The sequence below is a fragment of the Chionomys nivalis genome, chromosome 10 (genome assembly GCF_950005125.1).
Source record: "Chionomys nivalis chromosome 10, mChiNiv1.1, whole genome shotgun sequence".
NCBI lineage: Eukaryota > Metazoa > Chordata > Mammalia > Rodentia > Cricetidae > Chionomys > Chionomys nivalis.
Genome location: NC_080095.1, coordinates 42,905,531 through 42,927,034, shown reverse-complemented (window position 1 = coordinate 42,927,034; position 21,504 = coordinate 42,905,531). Strand labels below are relative to the sequence as shown.

At 40.1% G+C, this 21,504-nt stretch overlaps 1 protein-coding gene across 5 annotated transcripts in view; it reads left to right on the top strand.

The window, feature by feature from the left end:
• Positions 1 to 21,504, top strand: part of Pcnx1 (pecanex 1) — a 141,058-nt gene that overhangs the window by 59,584 nt on the left and 59,970 nt on the right. For 2 of the 5 annotated variants that reach the window (XM_057782088.1, XM_057782086.1), the window contains exons 7-8: positions 3,629 to 3,761; positions 9,189 to 9,373. The exons of 2 other annotated variants lie outside the window; for them this stretch is intronic. In XM_057782088.1, the coding sequence (XP_057638071.1) occupies positions 3,629 to 3,761; positions 9,189 to 9,373 (318 nt within the window). The remainder of the gene's footprint in view (positions 1 to 3,628; positions 3,762 to 9,188; positions 9,374 to 21,504) is intronic. One more of the 5 variants, XM_057782087.1, reaches the window with a different exon arrangement.

Sequence of the window (21,504 nt, the reverse complement as noted above, 5' to 3'; positions counted from 1 at the left end):
TAATGGTCAGGAATAGACCAGCCCATAGGTCTCCAAATGTCCAGGATATTTGCCTGTTTTCCATGTTATGCATTTAAGCATAACCCTGATCGAGAGACTGCATATTAATATAAAGGAAATAAAGCCCAGCACTGTAGCATTTACTTGGGATCCCTGTGCTCTTGAGGTCAGACAGGAGAAATGGGAGTTTGAGGTCAGCCTGGGCTGCCTAAGATGTGTCTCAGAGAGGGAGGGAGGCAGAGAGAACACAAAACTGAATAAAAGCTGAATTTTCTGAGATTATCGTAAATTGTGTCTTTTGAAGACATTTTAATGCAAATAAGGAAATTATTAGAAAGTCAAGACTTGTTATAAAAGCATACTTAAAATATATCCTTAATTTTTGTACTTCATATATTCATAATTTTTGAATCACTGGACCGCTTCTGAGTTTTTCTTCTTTACCTACATATACATACAAATTAGTTCTGCTTAGAGTGCTTAGTTTTTCACTGCTTACATTTGATAGACAGGTTTGAACAGTTAGCTTGTTTACTTGCTAGAAAATGCTGAGTTTTATGTAAACTTAAAGAGCTAACTTTAAAAGATTTTGTAGCATTTTTTTCTCCCTTCTGGTGTCCTAATTTAAAAAAAAAGAGGAGGAGGAGGAGAAGGAACAGAGTTTCTTCCCAAGGCTTAGGATTTGATTCTTTAGAGGCCTCTTCAGTTATTTTTTTTAGATGTTGTTTCTCTTGTAAACTTGAATGATTCATAAAGGCTGGAAGATGACTTATTAGGTAAAGGGCTTCCTATGCAGACACAAAGACCTGCGTTCAGTCCTCAGTGCGTCTATGGGCGTCTCCACCAATTAGCACATTCCAACACAAACATATGCATATATACATAATTAAAAGACTATTAAGGAAATACGTAATTTATATAACTATTTTGTAGATTAAAATATGAATGTGTAAAATTGTTTAAAGCTTTTCTTTAAGAAGAAGCCAAAGAGATTTTTGTTGTTACTGTCTTATATATATGAGTGTTTTATCTGCATATGTGTGTTATGAGTGTGCCTGGTGTTTGCAAAGTGCAGAAGAAGATATCAGATCCCTGGAACTGTAGACATGGTTATGAGTCACTATGTGGGTTCTGGGACTCAAACCTAGGTCCTCTGAAAGAGTAACCAGTGTTCTTAACCACTGAACCATTTCTCCAACCCGCCAACAGAGTTTTCTTTTCTTTTCTTTTCTAAACTAAAAATGGACACTGGCAAATTGTCTGTCTTTCTTTTCTCTCTTTCTTTCTTTCTTTCTTTCTTTCTTTCTTTCTTTCTTTCTTTCTTTCTTTCTTTCTTTCTTTCTTTTTTTGTTTAGATGGTTTTTTAATTTTGTTCTTGCCCTTCTTAGAGACTTAGCTTTTCTGTAAGAGTAATACCCCAAGAGTCTTCAGTAGAAACAGATTAATTAAGAAGACCATTTCCCTTTTCCTGTCTTCTGTGGTTAGTGATCATATGCTGCTTTCCAAGAGTCAGCTCATAATTTAGGTCTGGGTTCAATTTTCTGTTCATTTGCAACAGAATAGAGAATGAAGATTCCATAATGAAGTTGATTCAACCAGTAAAATTGATTATAGTAGTTTGTTGTTGAGTAATGGTTTGTAAAAAATGGGATATAGTTTATTTCAACTTTAGAATAAAATTTTCAGTAATGTGGTCCACAAGGTGGCTCTTGAATTGAGTTACCACCTAGTAATTGTATCTGTAACGTGACCTCTCTGTGCAGGTGTCTCAGAGCTGTGACAGGTGTAACCTACTCATCTCATTGTCCTGTCTTCCCTCACCTGGCATGTTCCTCCTCGGGTGACTGCTCTGCCAGTGTGTGTTTCTCTGCCGATGCAGAGCACATTTCCGTTCATCAAGGTTTTGGTTGTCAGTGGTCGAAACCTGCTTTACAATTTATGCCAGCGAAACAGCAGCCTCGTCTGCATCTGCTTTCTGCAATGGGCAGGTTCTGTGTCCGAGTTGTCTAGCAGTGATCAACATGCTCCGCGTTACTACTGAGTGTTGAGGTGTGGGTCAGGAGGACTAGCTGAAGTTACGGTTCCCACTAACAGAAATGTGAGTAGCCACTGCTGGCTGGTTAGTGGCTTCTGTTAGACAGCCAGGCCTAGATGACCACTGCTGGCTGGTTAGTGGCCACTGTGTTAGACAGCCAGGCCTAGACGTCCACTGCTGGCCGATTAGTGGCCACTGTGTTAGACAGCCAGGCCTAGACGTCCACTACTGGCCGATTAGTGGCCACTGTGTTAGACAGCCAGGCCTAGGTGACCACTGCTGGCTGGTTAGTAGCCACTGTGTTAGACAGCCAGGCCTAGACAAGCAGGTTCAGTCAGCTTCATGGTTTTCTGCAGACATGTATGACTTTCACAGACAAACAACAACCTTTCACATTTAAAAGCCCTTTCGTGTTTGGAAAAATGTTTCTGTATGAGCTTCTTTATTCTTTGCTCATATGTTAACATCAAAATATCCTTCCTCAGAATCCACAGAATCCCGGAAGACTTAGAGTCCTGGGGAGAGCGGTTGTTTCATGTTCACCTGTGAAACCATTTCACATTTTACAGTGATCAGATCGGTCAGTTAGTGTGGTTTTATCAAAATATGTATAATTTCTCATGGTCTCTGTTGCAATTTTATTGTTGTCTGCTTGATTTAGCTTGATTCCAACTTAAGCGATCTTCCGTGCTTGGTTTTTATTTATATCTGCTTCCTAATGCTGAAGAGACTAGGACCACGGCCGTAAAGTTTTCAAATAAAGTTTTGCCACAGCACTTTCTGATTAAGATATGTTTGTTACCTTGAACGTTTGACAAAATAGTTCTGCCAGCTGTTAGTCAGTTTAGAATTATAGCCTGAGGTCCTGGGGGATGCAGCTCACTACCCTACTCCTTGGCATCTACAGTGACTAGTCTGAAGTTGGGTGGTTCAAAGCTTTCCACCTTAATGGCGATGCAAAGGTGTCACCATTTGGTAGAAATCATGCTTTGGATTTTGCTCTTCTCCTGGGCGAGTGATAGGCTACTCACCCACTACTGCCTCAGTGTTGGGCAGTGGTAGCAGCCCAAGTCAACGCCCCCAGTCAGGAATGTACCCTGCCGAATTGAGTGTCTGTGTATCAAATGCACTTTTGACCCCTGGTGTTTTAAGTTAATGATGGTTGATCAGACTGTAGCCCCATCCAAAGGTAGGAGCATCTGTGTGCTTGCACTGCTTTTACTAGTCCCGTGAGAAAAGAAACGAGCACTCGTTCCCATTAGGGACACTCAGAGCTTTTTAAAGGCTGACTTAATTAAAGGAGAGATGGAGGGAGAAGTGCCAAAAATAACGAGGCTTTCGGAAAAACATTTAAAATGGCAGAGATCCTAAAATAGGAAGTTAAGGATGAAGAGAAAGTGTTGAGGTCAGATAATAGATCCAAAATGCTATTTTCCAAAAAACTAACTTTGGAGAAAGGGTATATATTTTGTATATATTCCCTAATGTGACAGAAGACCCAAGTGTTCCTTCTCCCAAGAGGGTGGGAAGTCCAGAGAGAGGCAGGCTCAGCTGACCTAGGCTCATGTTTGACCTAAGTCTGTCTTAATGCAGCAGCACAGGCCAGCGAGGAGGCAGTGGCCTTTCGCCGTGAACGCAGCACATTTAGGCGCCAGGCAGTACGGCGCCGGCACAATGCAGGGAGTAACCCTACCCCTCCTACCTTGCTCATCGGATCGCCCCTAAGGTATGGTATTTTACAATTCCACCAAGTTTGGCATGCATGCAGTGAACCTTCTAACCTGTTCTTTCCGACCTAGGCAAGCTTTTGAAGAACCCTGCTTTTCTTTCTTTCTCTGCTGTACATCTTCAGCTCTTAGGTTTCTTCTGCATGTGACCCTGAGTACTGCGTAATGCATGCCTTATGTTGTACTGTTCAAACAAAGCCAGCAGACTGATTTTGTCCAGTTTTTAAATTGCAAGGGCACGTTAGCAGTTATAGAAGTGAAAGCCTAGCCGTTAAGTTAGATTTATTGTTTTACCTACTCTAAATTATTAGTGCAATATCTTGACAGTGTTTAATAGGGACAGTTACAGGAAGAGTGGTGACCTCATTGAGGAATAGAAATCTGACCTGACCGTATAAAGTCAGTTTGATTATTTCATGTCATTGAAAGATTACATTTTATCTTATTTATATTGTAAAGTTTGAACCTATTGAAGGACACAGAACTAAAATATTTTATTTATGAACGTGGTCAGCTTTATATATGTTTACATGTAGAGATGTATTGAACTTCTCAATCTTCATCGTGTATTAAAAAACATTTTCATTTTTACAATTTCTCAACTAAGAGAGCATTCATTTATGATATCGGGGATAACCTCTTGTTGGATTTTTAGGACTCTAGAGAGTCCATGTCTTGCTTTAGAAATATGAAGATCTTTTCAAAAGACTTGCGATTTATTTCATAAGAACAAACATGAGCCTCACATGATCCATGTGCTTGCCTCAGCACATGGACAAAACCCCTCCCCTTTCCCTTTTCAAACTTGTTTTTCAGAATAGCAAAATTCTATTTTTAAAATTCATTTTATATCCCCCTAAGATTTAAAACTTGGTTTCTTTTGTTTAGTTTTACATTATATCTAGGAATTTCATCTCCGTTTTCTAATGCTTTAAATAATACACAACTATATGAAATATATATTTATACATAGACAATATTTAAAATATTAAAGTGGAAATGTAACTAATTTAAAGATACATTTGTTGTAGAAATGTTTGGAGCTCTCCACTTGTGTGTCCTCCTCCCTCCCTCCCTGCTACAGGACTCCTCTTGGCTGGTGAATGTGGGCACAGCCCCCTTGTGCAGGGGCTGCCCAGCAGCAGCTTCTGTTCTGTTTTGTTTAAGCTTCCTTTTGCCCCTTGAATAATGCTTGCTAGTTGTAGACAAGTCTTTTGCCTTCCTGCTTTCTCCATTTTTTTCCTTTTATAAACATTTTTAACCTATTTTAAGAAATTCTTTCATTCTTTGCCATGAATATGCTGACCAAGTTTCACTTGCCAAACATTGTATACAGAGTCATTTTTTTCCTCTGCCTGGTGGAACACAAGAGTTATCATAACTCAGGCCAGTCACACAGTATTTCTACTTTCTTTGTAGAATTTTAAATGTAGCATGTTCTAGAAAATGGTCAGGAAATTACTCCTCCAGGGCTTATGTTGGACCCTTTAGAAGTCTCCTTCTTGTGGTCAGCATGCAGGCTTTGTTGAGATTCCAGGGAATTTTCAGCATCATGTTGCATGTGTCTAAATAGATGGGCCTTATTACAGGTGAAATAAAATAAAATTTAGCTGTGAAGAGTTAGGAGAAATACCAACTTAGTAAATTACCTTTTGCTATTGGAAAAATCCCAGGTAAAGCAAATTGCCATTATTCTTCAGTGTGATCTACTTAATAATGTTATCTTTAACTAAATAGAGAATAGAATAGCTATTTAAACATTGGGGAAACATTTTGTCAAAGGTTAGTAGATCCGATGTGGCAGTACTTTGACTACAGTTGCTATGTAAATACCAGTAAAATCTTCTGTAAATCGTTCCCGTACCCATGGTGGGTGGGACAGAAATGTTCTGAAAGGCTCGTACAGAGCCCTGCATGTGTGTAGTATGTCTCCCCCACTTTGACTCATTCTTAGGGTATGGTGTAATCTATAAATTCAATCCAGCAAGAAGTCAACAACAATAGCTAACAAAGGAGAGCAATCACAAAATATGTAAAGGTATTAAAAAGTGTGGCTTTATTTCTGAATTTTCCAATTTGATGTTTTCAGCTTGATGTTGACTGTAGGTAACTAGGGTCAAAGAAAGCAAAACCTCAGAAAGAGAGACTATGAAAGCTTATTGTAAACTTTGGTGAGTAGCTTAGCCACCCCAAAAGGCATGTGATAAAATACAGATGTGGAAGAATTCGGATTAATACATCAACTTCTTCACAAAGAGAGTTTGCCTGCTTTTAAAATCTTATTAGAATAAGCTCCTTAAGAATTATTTTAAATTTTTAAACTTAAGTAAGCTTTGTAGGTAGGTAGGGTTTTTATGCCCTTGTTAATTCTTCTTAAGTGATTAGAGCTAAAATAAACACAAATATTTAAATTTTTTATAATACAAGGAATTTGATATTTATTACCCTAATGTCATGTTTTCAAGTCCTGAGAAGACTGGGGTGGGAGGAAACCATCTTATTTTGGTTAAAAACATAAAGCTTCAGTGTATCTTTAGTTTCATTTAAAATATAAGATTAAAAGATCTATAATAAAATAAGGTTACAGTCATGGTTGAGAATCTATGATTGGAAATCCATGGGGTCATTTTGTGTTCAGATGAATTCATCATTTTTGTTTCGTTTTGTTTTGTATATTTAGGACATTCTTTTTCTGGAACCTGTATGGTCTTTGGAATAATGGAGTCATACTCTTAGAATTTACATTTTAGTTGGAGAGATACCTACCAAGGTAACTAATAGTAAAGCGGTATTGCCAGGTACCTTCCACCTTGGTGTGTGGAGGAATGGATGGCCAAGGCCAGTCATCTGTCGTTTAACTTGGGATGTTGATCAGTGTGCTTGCCAGCCGGAATAACAGACTTAGATTTCCTTTTACTGTGTGATAAAGTACCTACTACTGTTAAAAAAAAAAAAAAAGGATAAATTTATGCCATATTCATGCCTGTTAGCCTAAAGTTAGTCCACCCTTTGGGGATCTGATTCTCGACCATTTATGCTAAGAACTGGCCTTTTCTGTCGCCTGTGAGGGTTTTGAAAGCAGGAATTAAGGGATATAAACATTTATTACTGACTTTTGATGTTCAAAGTGCAATGATTATAATAATAGATTTTGTCTAATTTCTTTCATTTGTTTGGGAGTTGACGTTCATGCACCGTTTAATATTGAAAACATTTTATGTATTTGTGCATCTATAGCTTGAAGATTAGAATAGTCTCAGGCCCGTTCACATTAGAATGTCACTAACTGATAGGACCTCTGCTGATGACTTTAAGTGAAAAAAAACTGATAAAAAAATTTGAGTACAAATTCTTTGGTTAAGTTGTAAGTTTGATCTGAATTTGAAAGTCCATGATATTTGAATTTTCTGGGACTTCTTCCTGTTTTCTTGTGTGAAACTTGTTCATTTTGATAAGGTTCATGGAAAAGTCTAGATTGCTTCTGATGAAGAGGGACGTGTCAGCCATGTATAGAAGATAAAACTGTTTAATTAACATGATCACCTTTTCTTCTCTAAATTTGCAGTGCTGGAGGTGGATGGACCCATGGTTTGACACACGTAGGCAAAGGCCCTGCCACTCAGCTACATGGCCAGCCTCTCACAGGCCTCTCTTGACTAACAGCTGCTAGGAAAGTCACCTAAGGAAACTACTAAACGAGTGCTTTGCAGCATGGCTAGGCAGTGCCAGTGTGAGCCGCAGTCACAGTGCGCAGGCTCGCTTTTTTCACGTTAGATGCACTCCTGCACCCTGCTTAGAATGCATACCGCTCAGTGGTTCAGAATCAAACCTGCTGATTTGTAGGCCTTGCGTGATGGAATAAATATTCTTTAATACATGCTGTCCAGTATGGCAGGCAGTCAGTATGTGCTGCTGATCACCTTGGTTGCTACTAGCTGTGGTGTGTGGTTATTGTATTTGAAATACAACTGTCATGATGAAGAACTAAAATTTAATTAAATATCCCGGGGGACTGGTGTGCCAGACAGTAGTGTTTGATCGCAATAGCCGCAGCTCAGCCTTTTACTTCACCGTCAGTCGACAGTGTCTACGTTTTTTGTTTTTGTTGTTTTGTTTTTAACTAAAAACCAGAGGGACAATTGCAGTGGATTCAAAGGATCAGAGAGAATTTAGTAGAAAATGATATTATTAAAATAATAGGCTACCCAGGCCATGTTGAGTCACATCCTTCTTATTCCAGTTATTTTAGTGGCAGCCTTTGGAGTTTCTCAGAGTACACTTAAATTCACTGAGTGTAACATGCTGGGACATGATGTGGAGAATAATGTGTGATAGTTAAAACATTTCAGCAATTTCAACAGTTTAAATTAGAATAAATCTTCTATTAAAAATATTAATAATAAAGGCAGGTGGATCTGTGAGTTCAAGGCCAGCTTGGTCTACAGAGGTAGATCAATGACAGGCTTCTAAGCTACAGGGAAACCCTGTCCCGAAAAACCAAACAAAAAAAAAGTTAATAATAAAGTTCATCTTATCTTAAATAATCATAAAAGTAAATGAGTAAATAACATAGAAAAATTAATTTTATAGATAAAATAAATTTATATTAACAAAATATAAATTTTTAAAATTTTTTAAAAATTATAAAACATTAAAATATCCTTTGAGAAATTAAGGTTTTCCAGTTACTAAGATTTTTCTAAAATAATGTATTCTAGTTGAGAATTCAATATGGACTGGAAAAAAGGTTAGCAATTGGTTATAAAAGTCTAATTGTTGTATATGTTTTATCTGTAACACTTAGCCTTTTTCAAAATATGGAAGCTTTTACAAATAGTACTTTATAGTAATTCTCCTTCCAAGATCCCTGTGGCCATCGTGTATCACTCGGTCCGGTCACACACTCTGGTTCTCCTGCAGTAGTTTGTGATGTTGTTTTGCTTACCCTTGTATTTTGGTTGCATTTGATAGAGAGTCTTTGGCTTTCACATGTGTAGGAACTTGGTTTTATTGTGTATCTGAATCTGTGATCTTAGGACATTATAGGAAAATGGCAGTCATGATGGTCAATTTTACCCACTGGAGCCCGGCACCGAGCCACGTCCTTGAGCGGCCCCCTGCTGCTCTTCCTCTTTACTCTAGAACCTAGTTGGGTTGAGCTGAAAGAAAGTTGCAGATTGACAGTTAACATCGATATTTTGCTGCACTAAATATTGTTAAATATTTACTGCATTCCTCCCCATGAATCAGATTGGTAACAACCAGAACAAGTGTAAACTGTGTAATTGTACAATGCTTCTTGGCTCTCTCTTTGGCTATTTGAAAAAGTGTCATTTTTGAAGTCAGTGTTCTCTATTGATTTCATTCTAGCTGTTGTTTTCTCTTTTCTTCCCTGTAATGTCTCCCCAATCCGTGTTTTCTCCTAGCCTTCAAGATGGTCAGCAAGGCCAGCAGTCCACAGCCCAGGTCAAAGTCCAGTCCCGCCCCCCATCCCAGGCTGCAGTGCTCAGTGCTAGTGCCTCCTTGCTGGTGAGAAAAGGGAGTGTCCACTTAGAAGCCTCACATGACCATGCATCTGCTGTAGGCGGCAGCAGTTTGCACGATGAACTTGGTATGCAGGCCTGTGCAATCTCGGTGGTTGGAAACTTATTGACAGCGAATGGGTAACAGCGATTGCGATTCTTTCCTGAGGTGGCTTTACTTTGGAGCTATGCATCGGGGCGCTGTTTGAGTGGGATTGTTTGCTGTGTGTGAGAAAATGACTTGCTTTTTCTTTCTGTATTTCTCTTTACTTTTATTCTACTTTTTCTTTTGAGCATGTCTATTACTATAGGCAACTAGTGTGCTAGTAACTGTTCCTTAAAACTGTAACATTCTGTTATAATAATTTGGTCATTTCTATTTTTCCCAGGCATCTGTATCATGTGATTTTGAGAAAACTTTTTTTTTTAAAATCTATTTGATATGTTCTGCACAGGAACTGTGGACATGCTCTTTAATAGGCTTGTTACTACAGTCTTGCTGTGAAGACCCAGCATTTTGCAGTATGTCCATCTCTTGCCATAGGATTTGTTTTAATCCTAAATGTAATGTTCTTAGGACAACTTGGCTCTACTTATGACTGATAAGTTTATAAAATATTTTATTATCTGTTAAGATAATATATAGATATACTCAAATTATGAAAGTTAATTTTTAGAAATGCAGCATATTTTAAACCCTCAGTAATAGCAGATTTACTTAGAATGCATGGTTTTTGCATTGGCATATTGTACACTACTTTAAAGTTTTATTTCTTTATGTTGATGTGTGTGTGTTCACGCACATGTGCATTTGCACGTATCTGTGGAAGCCAGAGGAAGACATTGGGTGACTTACTTTTTGACGCAGAATCTCTCACTGAACTGCTGCTGGCTGATTGAGCTGTACTGGATGGCCAGCAAGGTTTAGGGACCTATCTGTTCCTTCCTTCCCCCAACTCTGAGGTTATATGTGCAAACCTTGCCTGACATTTTTCATGGGCACTGAGGATCTAAAACCAAGGCCTCAGCTTGTGCAGTAAAGCTCTTTACCAACTGAATCCATGTTCCCAGCCCCTGCTCTTGGATTCTTATTACTCTGTGTGGCCCAGATTTTCTGTGCTCAGTTTCAGAGTGGTTTAAATTAATCTAATAAGGAAAGTCTGTTATTAAGTAAGACTCACTTTAAAGCATTTGCTCATTCTGATCTTACTGGCCTGTTATACAGGCTTTTCTCTTACAGTGACTTTGCAACTTATGTGTTAACTGGAAGAATATATGGAAATAAGGAGCCAAAATTAGGTTTACTATAACTTGGTACACTGTTTATTCACTGACTTCCTTTCCATTATGCAAAACTCAGGACTACAGAGAGGTGTCATAGATAGGTAAATGTGAAGGTCAGATCTTCAGAATCTTCAAACTGGTCACTGTGATGGTTACAGCATTGCATGTCTGGCGGGCAGTCCTAAACTCAGTGAGAAAACAGGACACTGTGAATGCAGAAACTTTCCCTTCTGAGTTTGTAACCTGAAAGAGAAGGAAGACCCTCAAAGATGTTTGAGATGAAATAAAGTGGAATTCAATTCAGCTGCTTTATTGGTTTCAACTGGCAATTTTTAGATACGTAATATAACATTATACTTGTTATAATAGCAATACCAATTACATGTAACCCAAGATTCCTGGCAGAAAGGGTTCGTGAATCTACAGGTGTAAAGTCCTGGTCACATTTAATTGCTTCTGGCCATATGGTAGTGGATTGGCCTCAGTAAAGGACTTCATTCTGAACTGTTTCAGAGTTTTAGGCTAATAGATCAAGCATAAAATAAAACAAACTCTTGATAATTTTCCCCAATAAGATACACACCTGATAAATAAAAATGTTAATAAAGAGAAAAGTTAGCTAGAATGTTCCCTAAAAGTATGACATATTTACAAAGCTTGCTATTTTTCAGATTTAGTTAGTTCTATTGAAAAAATTTCCCATGTGATTTTGCATGTACACATACACATGTACAGTATATTTATAAAAAATATGCATGTCTTTTACACAAATATACATATATCCTTATATTCATATAAATCTCTATTTAGCATGCATGATTGTTAATCATTTTAGAAACTGAATTATAAGCAATATAATTTAAAGGAGCAACTTGGAATATTGCCTTATAGAATTCATTTCTGTGCAAGGTTAGTAAATATGTTTTAAAGGGTTCAGATGATACCCTTTAAATCTAGATAAACTTTGAGCATAACATCACTTTAAAGATTTATCTTATTTTTGAGTATGTACATGTTTGTGGGTCTCTGTGTGGGTCAGTGCAGGTGTGCATTGAGGCCATCAGTGGTGGATCCTTCAAGCTTGCCTCTTGTCAACTGTGTGACCTTAGGTAGGTTGTTCCCTCTCCCTCTGAATCAGTTTTCACGTATATCAGAGGAGGCAATACTGATGCCAGTTCCCAGGCTTATTGCAAAGATTATATATATTAAATGTGCCAGTGCCTGGCATTAATAAGTTAGATAAATGACCATTGTCATTACTGATTAATAAAATATTACTAGGTCATAGTTTATATTTAGTCAGTTAAGTAAGCTCATTGTTGACTTTTCAGATATCTCCTGATGCTTGCTGTTGTAGTAAACCCTTTGCTGAAGGCTCTGTACTTGAGCCTATGTGGACAGCAGTGTTTAATTCTTCAGGATTAGAGGTAGACTTACCAGTCAAGGACAGTGACAGTCCCTATAGCTTTGTGTCCTGCTCTCAGTTACTCTGTTGAGAGCTCAAACCTTGTTTATATTGTATCTGGCAGGTTGGAGGTTTTTGTTTTATTTTTAATGCTCACAAGAAACTCATCGAAACTTTTATTTCCTAGATAATGCTCAGAAGTTTATCGTAGAAGAGCTACAGAGTAATACTTTAAACAGTTTTGAGCACTTGAATTACTCCAGGAGTTTTACGGAAGTTCCAAGGACTGTCTCTTACTAACATACTGTGAAGAGGCCTTTAATATGAAGACTAGATGGTCTGCACCCCAATGTTACACACTCTTAAGGTCATAAACTAAAGTTGAGTGTGCCTGAGTTAGGTAGAATGAAAGCTGGATTCTTGGGAGGTCTCCCCCCACCCCCCAATCAGTGCCTAAAATGATGATATTTCTGTTTTTTTCTAAGGGTGTCCTAAGAACCATTCCCTGCAGATAGCCTGTTTTCCACGTGTCTTTCCTGCCTGGTTAAAGAACTGCTGTGGTTGTTGAAATTTCCCAGCAACAGGGGAAGAGGGAGAATCCAAGTTAGACACCTTAGCCTGGGTGTTGTGTGTAGTGACTTTGAAAATTAACGTATCTTTTACTTTCTTCTGCCTCCTCACCAGTGGCCTAAATAAGGTTGCTGTATAACTCTGAGCTGCAGGAGAGTAGCTACATGGTTAGGGGATGACGTAAATACTGAAACACAGTGAGAGGATGGATCCTGGAGCGCATTCATCAGCCTTTGGCACGGGAACATGACAGGGATTTTGCACCAATAAAAGGAAGATCACAGACCTGCTAGAAAAGCAAAATGGTTAAGTGGGCATGGAGGTCAGAGAGATGGGGACCAGGAAAGGTTGGGGATTGCCTAGGAGATGGGGGGACAGGAAAGGGTAGGGGACAGTGGTCAGCCAAAAACAAGTGTCCATGAAAATGCAAACAAAAAAGAATTTCAAAAAGAAATCCAAATCTTGACCTTGCTCATGAGTCTTAGAGTTAAAATTAAAAACAAACCTTAGGATTCCTTTCATATTGTTGAAACTGTAGTGGTGTCCATGGCAACAAGCCTGGAGAAATGGGTGGCTAAACAGCAGGTCATTTTTATAGGGCAGGTTAAAGTCACAGACCAAAATGTCCATGTATTTGTATCCCCAGATTTTATAAACATGAATTTTAATGAACTTAGTCACCTAGTACTGTTAATAATTTTGAAAAACTGTAAAGACCTTTTTAGTGCTCATTGATAGAGAACCAGTTAAAAGTGATAATTTGCATAATCCAAATCCTAAGAGTTGATACAGTAGAGGCTGGTGCGGTGCCTCAGCCATTATGAGCACTGACTGTTCTTCCAGAGGACCTGGGTTTGATCCCAGCACCCACATGGCGGCTTACAACCATCCATAACTCCAGTTCCAGGGATCTCTGATACCTCAGGGCATGAGACATGCATGTATATGTGCATACGTGTGAGCAAAATAACCATGTACATGAAACAGTTTTTAAAGAGTTGATAATATTCAGACCTTAGTAAGTCTGTATTAGTGGTATTTGTGTGTACTTGAGTATCCATGTAGAGGCTTGAGATAAACATAGGCTTCTATCGTTTTCCACTGTGTTTGAGACAGTTTCTCTCACCCTGGACCTGGAGATCATGGTTTCAGCTAGACTGGTTGGCCAGAGAGCCCCCTCCTTGCACCCCTGTCTGCCTGTCTCTATCTTCCCCCCTTTCCTGGGATCACAGGTGTGTACCACCATGTCCTGATTTTACATGGGTGCTGGGATTTGAACTCAGGTCCACATGCTTGTTCAGCAAGTACTTTATCTACAGATCCGTCTCCCCAACCCATAAATCTACACTATTGACAATGAAAGCTGGCTGAGAAGGGGTCAGTTTCAGAACAATATATGAGAGGAGAGTGGTCCATTTTTTCTTGGGCCAAAGTGTTCATCAGATTTGTTTTGAAGAACACAGAAGATGCTCTTGGCACTGAGTGTCTTAGAGGGAGTTGGGAGCATTTCTCATTTTTATATACTCTGGATCCTCTAAGAAGATTTTTTAAAAATGAGGCGCAAATGGCAAATCCCCGGTATCATTCCCCAGTGTCTGAGTAGGGTCCTGCAGGCGTTCCAGCGTGTGTATACTTTGACACTCGTCAGTCCACCCAGACTCACCTGTATATTCCTTTTTTAACCTTACTTTCCCTCAGTTTTATCAGGTGGTATTCCTGTAAATATGCCACAGGCTAGAGTTAGAGCACTTCTGTCCCCTTCAGAAGACCCATGTGTGACACAATGCAGCTCCTCCCTCTCTCTCCTAGTGGGAAACCACTAGTCCCTCCCCTTTTATAAAATGTCTTATTTCGCTGTTATAATTGAGAGGTTATGAATGCATGTCCGGCATGAACACAAAGCTTTGTAGTGCTGTGACAGATGCTTCTGAGGAATTGTGACGCTGGAGGCAAGGCACCCAACATTTACAGGGCCGTAAGCATTAAAGGCCCTGAGTGAAATGGTGCATTAGGGATTGTGAAATGTGAAATAATGATGTGTATCCGATGTGTAAAATTAATGCTTGATTTCTGACATTTTCCTAAAACTTGGTTTTTGCGGTTTACCTTTCGTGACCTTTCAAAGGAGAATAACTTAGCTACTCTCAGAAAGCCAGACCAATTCTATACTAAGTTGTTACAAGAATGCTATTATCTCTGGGTAAACGATAATATCCTGCCGAGGTCAGTCATACTGCCTCTCCAGGGCCACTGTGGAAGTCAACTCTCACACACCAGCAAGTACATGTGACTTCTGAAGCTCGTGCTCCCAGCGTGCATTTGACATCTGCCAGCTCGGTGCAGCACCATGCCAGGTGCTGTGGAGGCAGGAGCATAGCATGGGCCATACTCTACAAGCTGACACTTCTTCATTGGCAATGCTGTAGCCCTCGTCACTTGTTCTAAGCAGCTTTGTGAAAGAAGAGTCAGGAAAAGTATGTTGATCCCTTATTTTGTTTGATCTCTGAAAAAACAATCCGTGTCAGACTAATCAAGCTTTAAAAAGAAAGTTGAGGTGGGCATGGTAGTGGACACCTTTAGTCTCAGCTACTTAGGGGGCTAATGTGGGAAGGGTGCTTGAGCCCTAGAATTTGAGGATAAGAAACATCTCGGCTGTCCATCAGTTTAAGGGCTGGTGCCCCTTGTCAATAATATGGCACAAACTGAGAACTGGATTAGGTGTGTAGCACCTTTGGCTCTTGATGAGCCATTGTTTCATTGTCTTCCGGCAGTTTCCTGCACAGCATAAGCCCCATTCTGCATTCTTAGACATTGCTCTGCTTTCTGTTGCAGAGGTCTTCCCTCTCCTGGAAGCAGATACAATGGGTTGTGTGTGGTCTCCTGTGTTGTTTCCATGACACGTCTATTGAGGCTCATCATGTTGTATTAGTTTGTTCCTTACAAAAAGTAGTACATTGTTGTGGGGCATATTATATATGACTTAGCCGCTTGCCTGCTGATGAGCCCTTATGTAATTCCTAGTTTATGGATACTGTAAACAGTGTTTAAACTGGTTCTCTCTCTCTCTCTCTCTCTCTCTCTCTCTCTCTCTCTCTCTCTCTCTCTTTCTCTTTTTTTGTGGTGTTGGGGATTGAAGTCAGGGTTTTGAGTGTGCTAGGCAAGTACTCTACTACCGTTGAGCCTAGCTCAATTCCTTTGTCCCTCTTTTCTCCCCTCCCTCCTTTTTCCCTCTCTCCCTCTCTCTTAATTAGGGCTAGGAAGATGACCCAGTGGTTTAGAGCATTTGCTGTACAAGCACAAGTACCTGAGTTCAAATCCCCAGCACCCATGTAAACAACTGAATGAAGCCACATGCACATGTGTGAGGTAGAGATGGGATCACTGGGACTTGTTAGTCCCTCGTCTAGCTCAGGTGCAGTAAGAGACCCTGTCTCACAGAATAAGGCAGACAGTGATTGAGCAGGACACCTGATGTCCTCCTGTAGCTACACCACACGTATTGCCATCACCGCCAGTAACAACCAAGTCAGTTCTGTATTCCCACCAGCAAGTTCATTTGCTCCATCCTTGCTGGTGTTTAGCTGTTTTTTGTAAATATTGGTATTTACATGTTTAACCCTGATGGATTCATGATGGCCTCTTACTGTGGTTGAAATGTGGATTTCTCTCTTGTGACTATGGATGGTAGACATCTCATAATTTGGGGGCGGGGCATGTATATACCACAAATATCTCAGTATTTCTGTCATGTTTAAGAATTAGGTTGCTGGTCTTCTTCGTATTTAGTTATAAGGGTCTCTGATAGTTTAGATTCTACTCGTTTGTCAGTTGCAGGTGTCTTCTGCTGTGACTTGCCCTTCAGCTTGCTTGACCACTCCATATATCATAATACCACCACAGTGTGTGCCCCTTTGAACTAGTGCGTGGGTAGATGATGAAACCAGAGAGGGGGAGTTTGTGTGTGGCTTTTGGAAAGTTCAGCTGATCTGGGGATTAAGAAGCAAGACTGGAGCCTTAACAGGGAAATAAGACAAATTGGAACCTGAGCGTGGGGTTGAGTAAAACATACCAGTCTCACCTCTGCTGCCAAGCAATAGATCCCTGTGTAACTCAGCATCCTCTGCAGCCCTTTTTAAACCAGCCACTCACACCTACCTTCTTTGTCACACTCCTAAAGCCCTGTCACAGCCTTGCTTTTTCCAGGAGAAAGAGCTGGTTCTGAATAATGAAACTTGAAATTACACGCTGATTTCCGTTGTATCTGAGGAATTGAGGTTGTCCTGGAAACCTAGCTCGGCAGTTGAGAGTGTTTACTGGTCTCGCAGAGGATGTTAGTTTGATTTATAGCACCCATGTGGTTGGTTGGTTGTTGTAGTTGGTTGGTGGCTTAAACTGCCTATAACTCCAGTTCCAGGAGATCTGATGCCCTTTTCTGACTTCCACAGGCACTCCACTCAAGTGCTCAGCCCACACTCAACACACACACACACACACACACAAATTGAAAATAAAATCTTTTCAAAGGAATTAAAGGGTTTAGACGTCTGAAACTCAGGGTCTAGATAGAATACAGGTTAGTATACTACAGCCTGTGGGCTTTAGTACTGCTTGGTGCTGGGTTTTTGCTTGTGTTTTAAGATTTATTTACTTATTTATTATGCATGCAGTGCTCTGCTTGCACGTATACCTGCAGACCAGAAGAGAAGGCCAGATCTCATTACAGATGATTGTGAGCCACCATGCGGTTGCTGAGATTTGAACTCAGGACCTCTGGAAGAACAGCCAGTGCTCTCAGCCTCTGAGCCGTCTCTCCAGCCCGACACTTGGTTTTGTGAATAAGCTAGAGGATGTGTGTTTTCTGTTGTGTGTTGTTTGGTGACTTGATGCTAACGTGACAGATCTGAATGTTATGGAGTATTTGCTATTGTAGTTGGCAGTGTAACTTGGGAGAATGGGGCCTAAATAGCAGGTCAATTAAAGTCTCATGGCAATAGCCAGCTTTATTCAGAGCGCCAGACAGTTTGTATTCTGGGGGTGAAAAAGAACCACACGAGTAAAGTGTACAATCACAAGGGCAAGCTGCCTGTGGCTGCCAAGCCACTCATGGCAAAAGCATGTTTTCCCATAAAGGCATGTAAACAAATAGCCGTCGCCAGTTGTCATACATAATCTAAAGTGAACTCACTCCTGTGCAAGACACCTGGGAGGGGCACAAAAGAATTTTCTGTGTTTTGAAGAAACTAAGGTCACTTAGACTCTTATTTCATTTTCTTGGGGTTTTCTCACAGGCACTCAGAATTCCCTCGAGCAACCCCGTTCTTGGACTGTGTTCTGACAAAAGAGCCTCTCGAACACACATTTGTCACCTGCTTCTTCATAGAGAAAGTTCACAGGCCACTGGTGTTGGGAGACACAAACCCTTTAGCCTGTCAGCAGAAAGACAGTCATTCCCATCTGGGAGAAAACTCGTTACCTTGGAGACTTAGAGTCAGCACTCACGGAAGTAAAGAGCTGCCATCCAGGAAGTCATAGCCTCCCTGAAGCCTTCTCCCTTGAATGTATAGTTCAGTCACAGAGAGGTGGAGCAGACCAGACGCATTAGTACTTCCTGAGAGTGTGTGGTCCACAAAGTCTGTAAATGCATGTACATCTCTCCCCTCCTGTAGCCTGTTCTGCCCTAAGTGTAAACACTTCCTAAGTGGGAGGTTCCAGGATAGCACGTGTCAGGTTCAGGCTTGGAGGACCAGAGGGAAGAGCAGGCTCAGAAGTCTAAGGAGAAGGGTCCAGGAAAGGAAAACAGCTCTTGTTACTGGGTCCTGAGAAGCAGAGAGAGGCTGGCCCTAGTAGCCTCCTCCTTCCAGAGCATACAGGTGTCTAGAGCAAGCATCAGGGATGCCGAGGTTTCGAAGGTGAGCGAGCATCTGTGCTTACGAGTCTCCACTTGTTGTGCACCGTGTGCTGCGTGTCCTACAGAGGAAGACACTGGAGAGTCAGTTTCCTTACTGCCCCATGTCTGCAAGTGGCATGCCGTGATGTTTAGAATCTCTGCTCTGTCGTTTCTGGCTTCAGTCTTTAGACATTAGGTCTCCGTTGTTCATTCTTCACGCTCTACACTTGGGTTGCTGAACAGCTTTCCTGTGCAGAAAAGATTTTACATGATTAACAAGTTGAGTTTTGTTGGCAGTAGCATTAATTGTTAAGTATTCATTGGTGACAGTGCTGGGTACCTTATCCTTTGTCTTTAGAGATTGCCTTGTGGATGAGAATATCATTTTTTACAAATTAGAAATCCCAGCTTTAGTGGGTTTTGGTCACAGATTGACCGTTTTCTTCTTGTAGAATGCCTGAACCATTCAAGCATGGTTAATTGTGGCATGGAGAGGGTGTTCTGCAGAGATGTCCAGCTCTCTTCGTTAGGGAAGTATGTGCACTTTGAGGGGTTTAAGTTGCTAGATATTAAATGGATTCATAAGAACATTTTGAGTTTAAAGTTTAAAATTTGAAGATATTGTTATAAACAAAGTGGCGGTGTATAGTTGTGTCTTAGTTGGGGAGTAGATTGCCCTTGCAGGGTTGTTGGGTTAGTGCGTTGCTGTGTTAGTAAACATTCCACTGAATCCTCGAGCTGTGTATTTCTCGTGTGCTTTCCCCTCATGTGTTTGTCTTGTGCATAAAATGCAGCGCTAGCAGCATGCTGAGAGTGGAGAAGCCAGTGCAGGAGTTTCTGTGGGTGTGCTGCCACATAGACTGTAGGGACTCTGGCCCTGAGCTTCCGTTCTGGAGGGGAGGCGGCTGGGAGACTTACCTTCTCCAGAAGATCAGTGCCGTTGGAGTCCTGCCTGTCTGCTGATCGTTTCTAGGTCATGTTTTATGTTTCTGTTGAAATGTCTAAATTTTATTACTTCAATTTTTTAAAATTTAATTACATTGTTCCCCTTTCTATTTCCTCCCTCCAACCCCTGCCATGCATCCCCCTTTCCTCTCAAACTCATGGCTTCTGGCCTCTTTTCCTTTCGTTGTTGTTACATGTGTATTTATGTATATTCCTAAATGAATTGTATTTTTAAATTATTTTAAATTCATGTTGCTCGCTGCTGCATTTGGCAGTTACAAAGATAGTATCTTTTGTTGATTGGTTGTCTAGACATATAATTTTAAATATATGGAGACCGAACACATTGCTGAAATTCTGTGTAAATTTAAATATTCCGAAAACCCTGCAGTAATTTGAACTGTTGAGTACAAAATTAACTGCTCTCCTAAATAAGTACAGATCGTGGCTTGTGACAGTGTGTGCATTCCTCTCTTGGTGACCGCCACACACCGTCGCTTGCTGGCTTCCTTCACAACAACTTGTGCAGCCCACTCTGCCGTATGTGAGGGCAGTGCTCAGTGACTCCTAAGACGGAAGCTGGGTGACAGCTTTAGCAGTTCGTTTTTGGCCACTATGTGGTTTTTTTAATTACTCAGGACTGCTGGAAAGGGGAGGGAAAACAGTCTCGGGCAGTCCATGTCCACTCTTTGAAAAGAAAACTCTACTGCGTGGGCTATTTCTCTCCTTTATGTTCACTGCAGTGGTTAAAGTATTGGAGCTTGTCCCTGTCGCCGTTGTTTTCCTCTCTGTCTCTGTTGAAATGAGTATTTCATAGAATTGTTTTCCCAACTTACCTTATTGTATTATTCTGACAGACAATGCAATAGTAAATTTTCACATACTTTATCTAGTAACCAATAGAATATAATCAAGGATTTATTATTTACCAGAGAATTATATTTGGGATAGAGTTCTGTTAAAAATGAAGTGACAGCTGAAATGTTCTGTAAGTCTTTAACTATAATATCAGTTTATTAGCAGGTCTTTTGTTATTTAAAAGTTTTTGTAATTTAGTGTTTTCATTTTGGACATAGAGAAATCTGACCTTTCACCCTGGCATTTAGTTGAAATACTCCCTTTAAGAGTCTTTATTTTGGGTGGCAGAAATCAGAACTCATTGTATAATATTTTATATGTATATATAAAATTGTGAAAGATTAAGTTTAATTTTTAAAACTTGTAAAGATTGCTCATATTTAAGACTAGGATGTAGCAGAGCTGGTCCAGTACTTGTCTGGTGGGTACGAAGCCCTGGGTTGGATCTCCAGCACTTCATAAACTGGATGTGGAGGTATACCTCTGTAGTGCCCGCACTCTGGAGGTGGAGAAACTGCGGGCCATCCTTGAGTAGGTAGGGAGTTCAAGGCAGCCTGAGTATGAGACGGTGGAATCCCAGTAATTCCAGCTTCTCAAACAAACAGCTGTAAATTCTCAAAGCCTGGACAGAACCATGTAGTTGCCCAAGTATATGCCTTCCCTCACTGGCTTCTTAGCAATTCAGATTTCTTTATATGAGGTACTTACATACCCTCCCATTATAGTTAACACCGCCATGAGCCTCAGGAAGACATTTCAAGCAGTGTTTTGGTTTTCAGATCCCATTATTAGAAACTATTTTATATAATGGAGTTTGTTTTGAGACAGCTGGACTTTTGTGCTATTATTTTCTTTTCATTTTATTTATTTTTCTTTGTTCCTTCCAAGGATGGAAAGGCAGAGTTGTAGACAGGGCCATGGTTATAGGTGTAGGACATTGTAGCAGGGCTTGTTGGGAGAGGGGGATGGGATTGAGCTCAACTTCCCAGAGCTAGATTTTTATCTGTGTACATTTTAGTCAGTTTAATTTTTAATCCTTTTAGATTCTATAGAGCTAGTTGGTTTTAACAGTTGTCATTTCTAAATGTTTATACAACTCTCATGGAAACGTATTACTAATGATATTTATTAAATAGTTTAGCACCAACATTATTTAACTTCCTTTGAGCCATTTGACTTTTCAAAATTTCTTCTAAACAAAATAAAAAATAACCATTTTATTGTCATGAAGATTGAACTGCCTCATACTTTAAGTAGCTTTGCATAGGGCC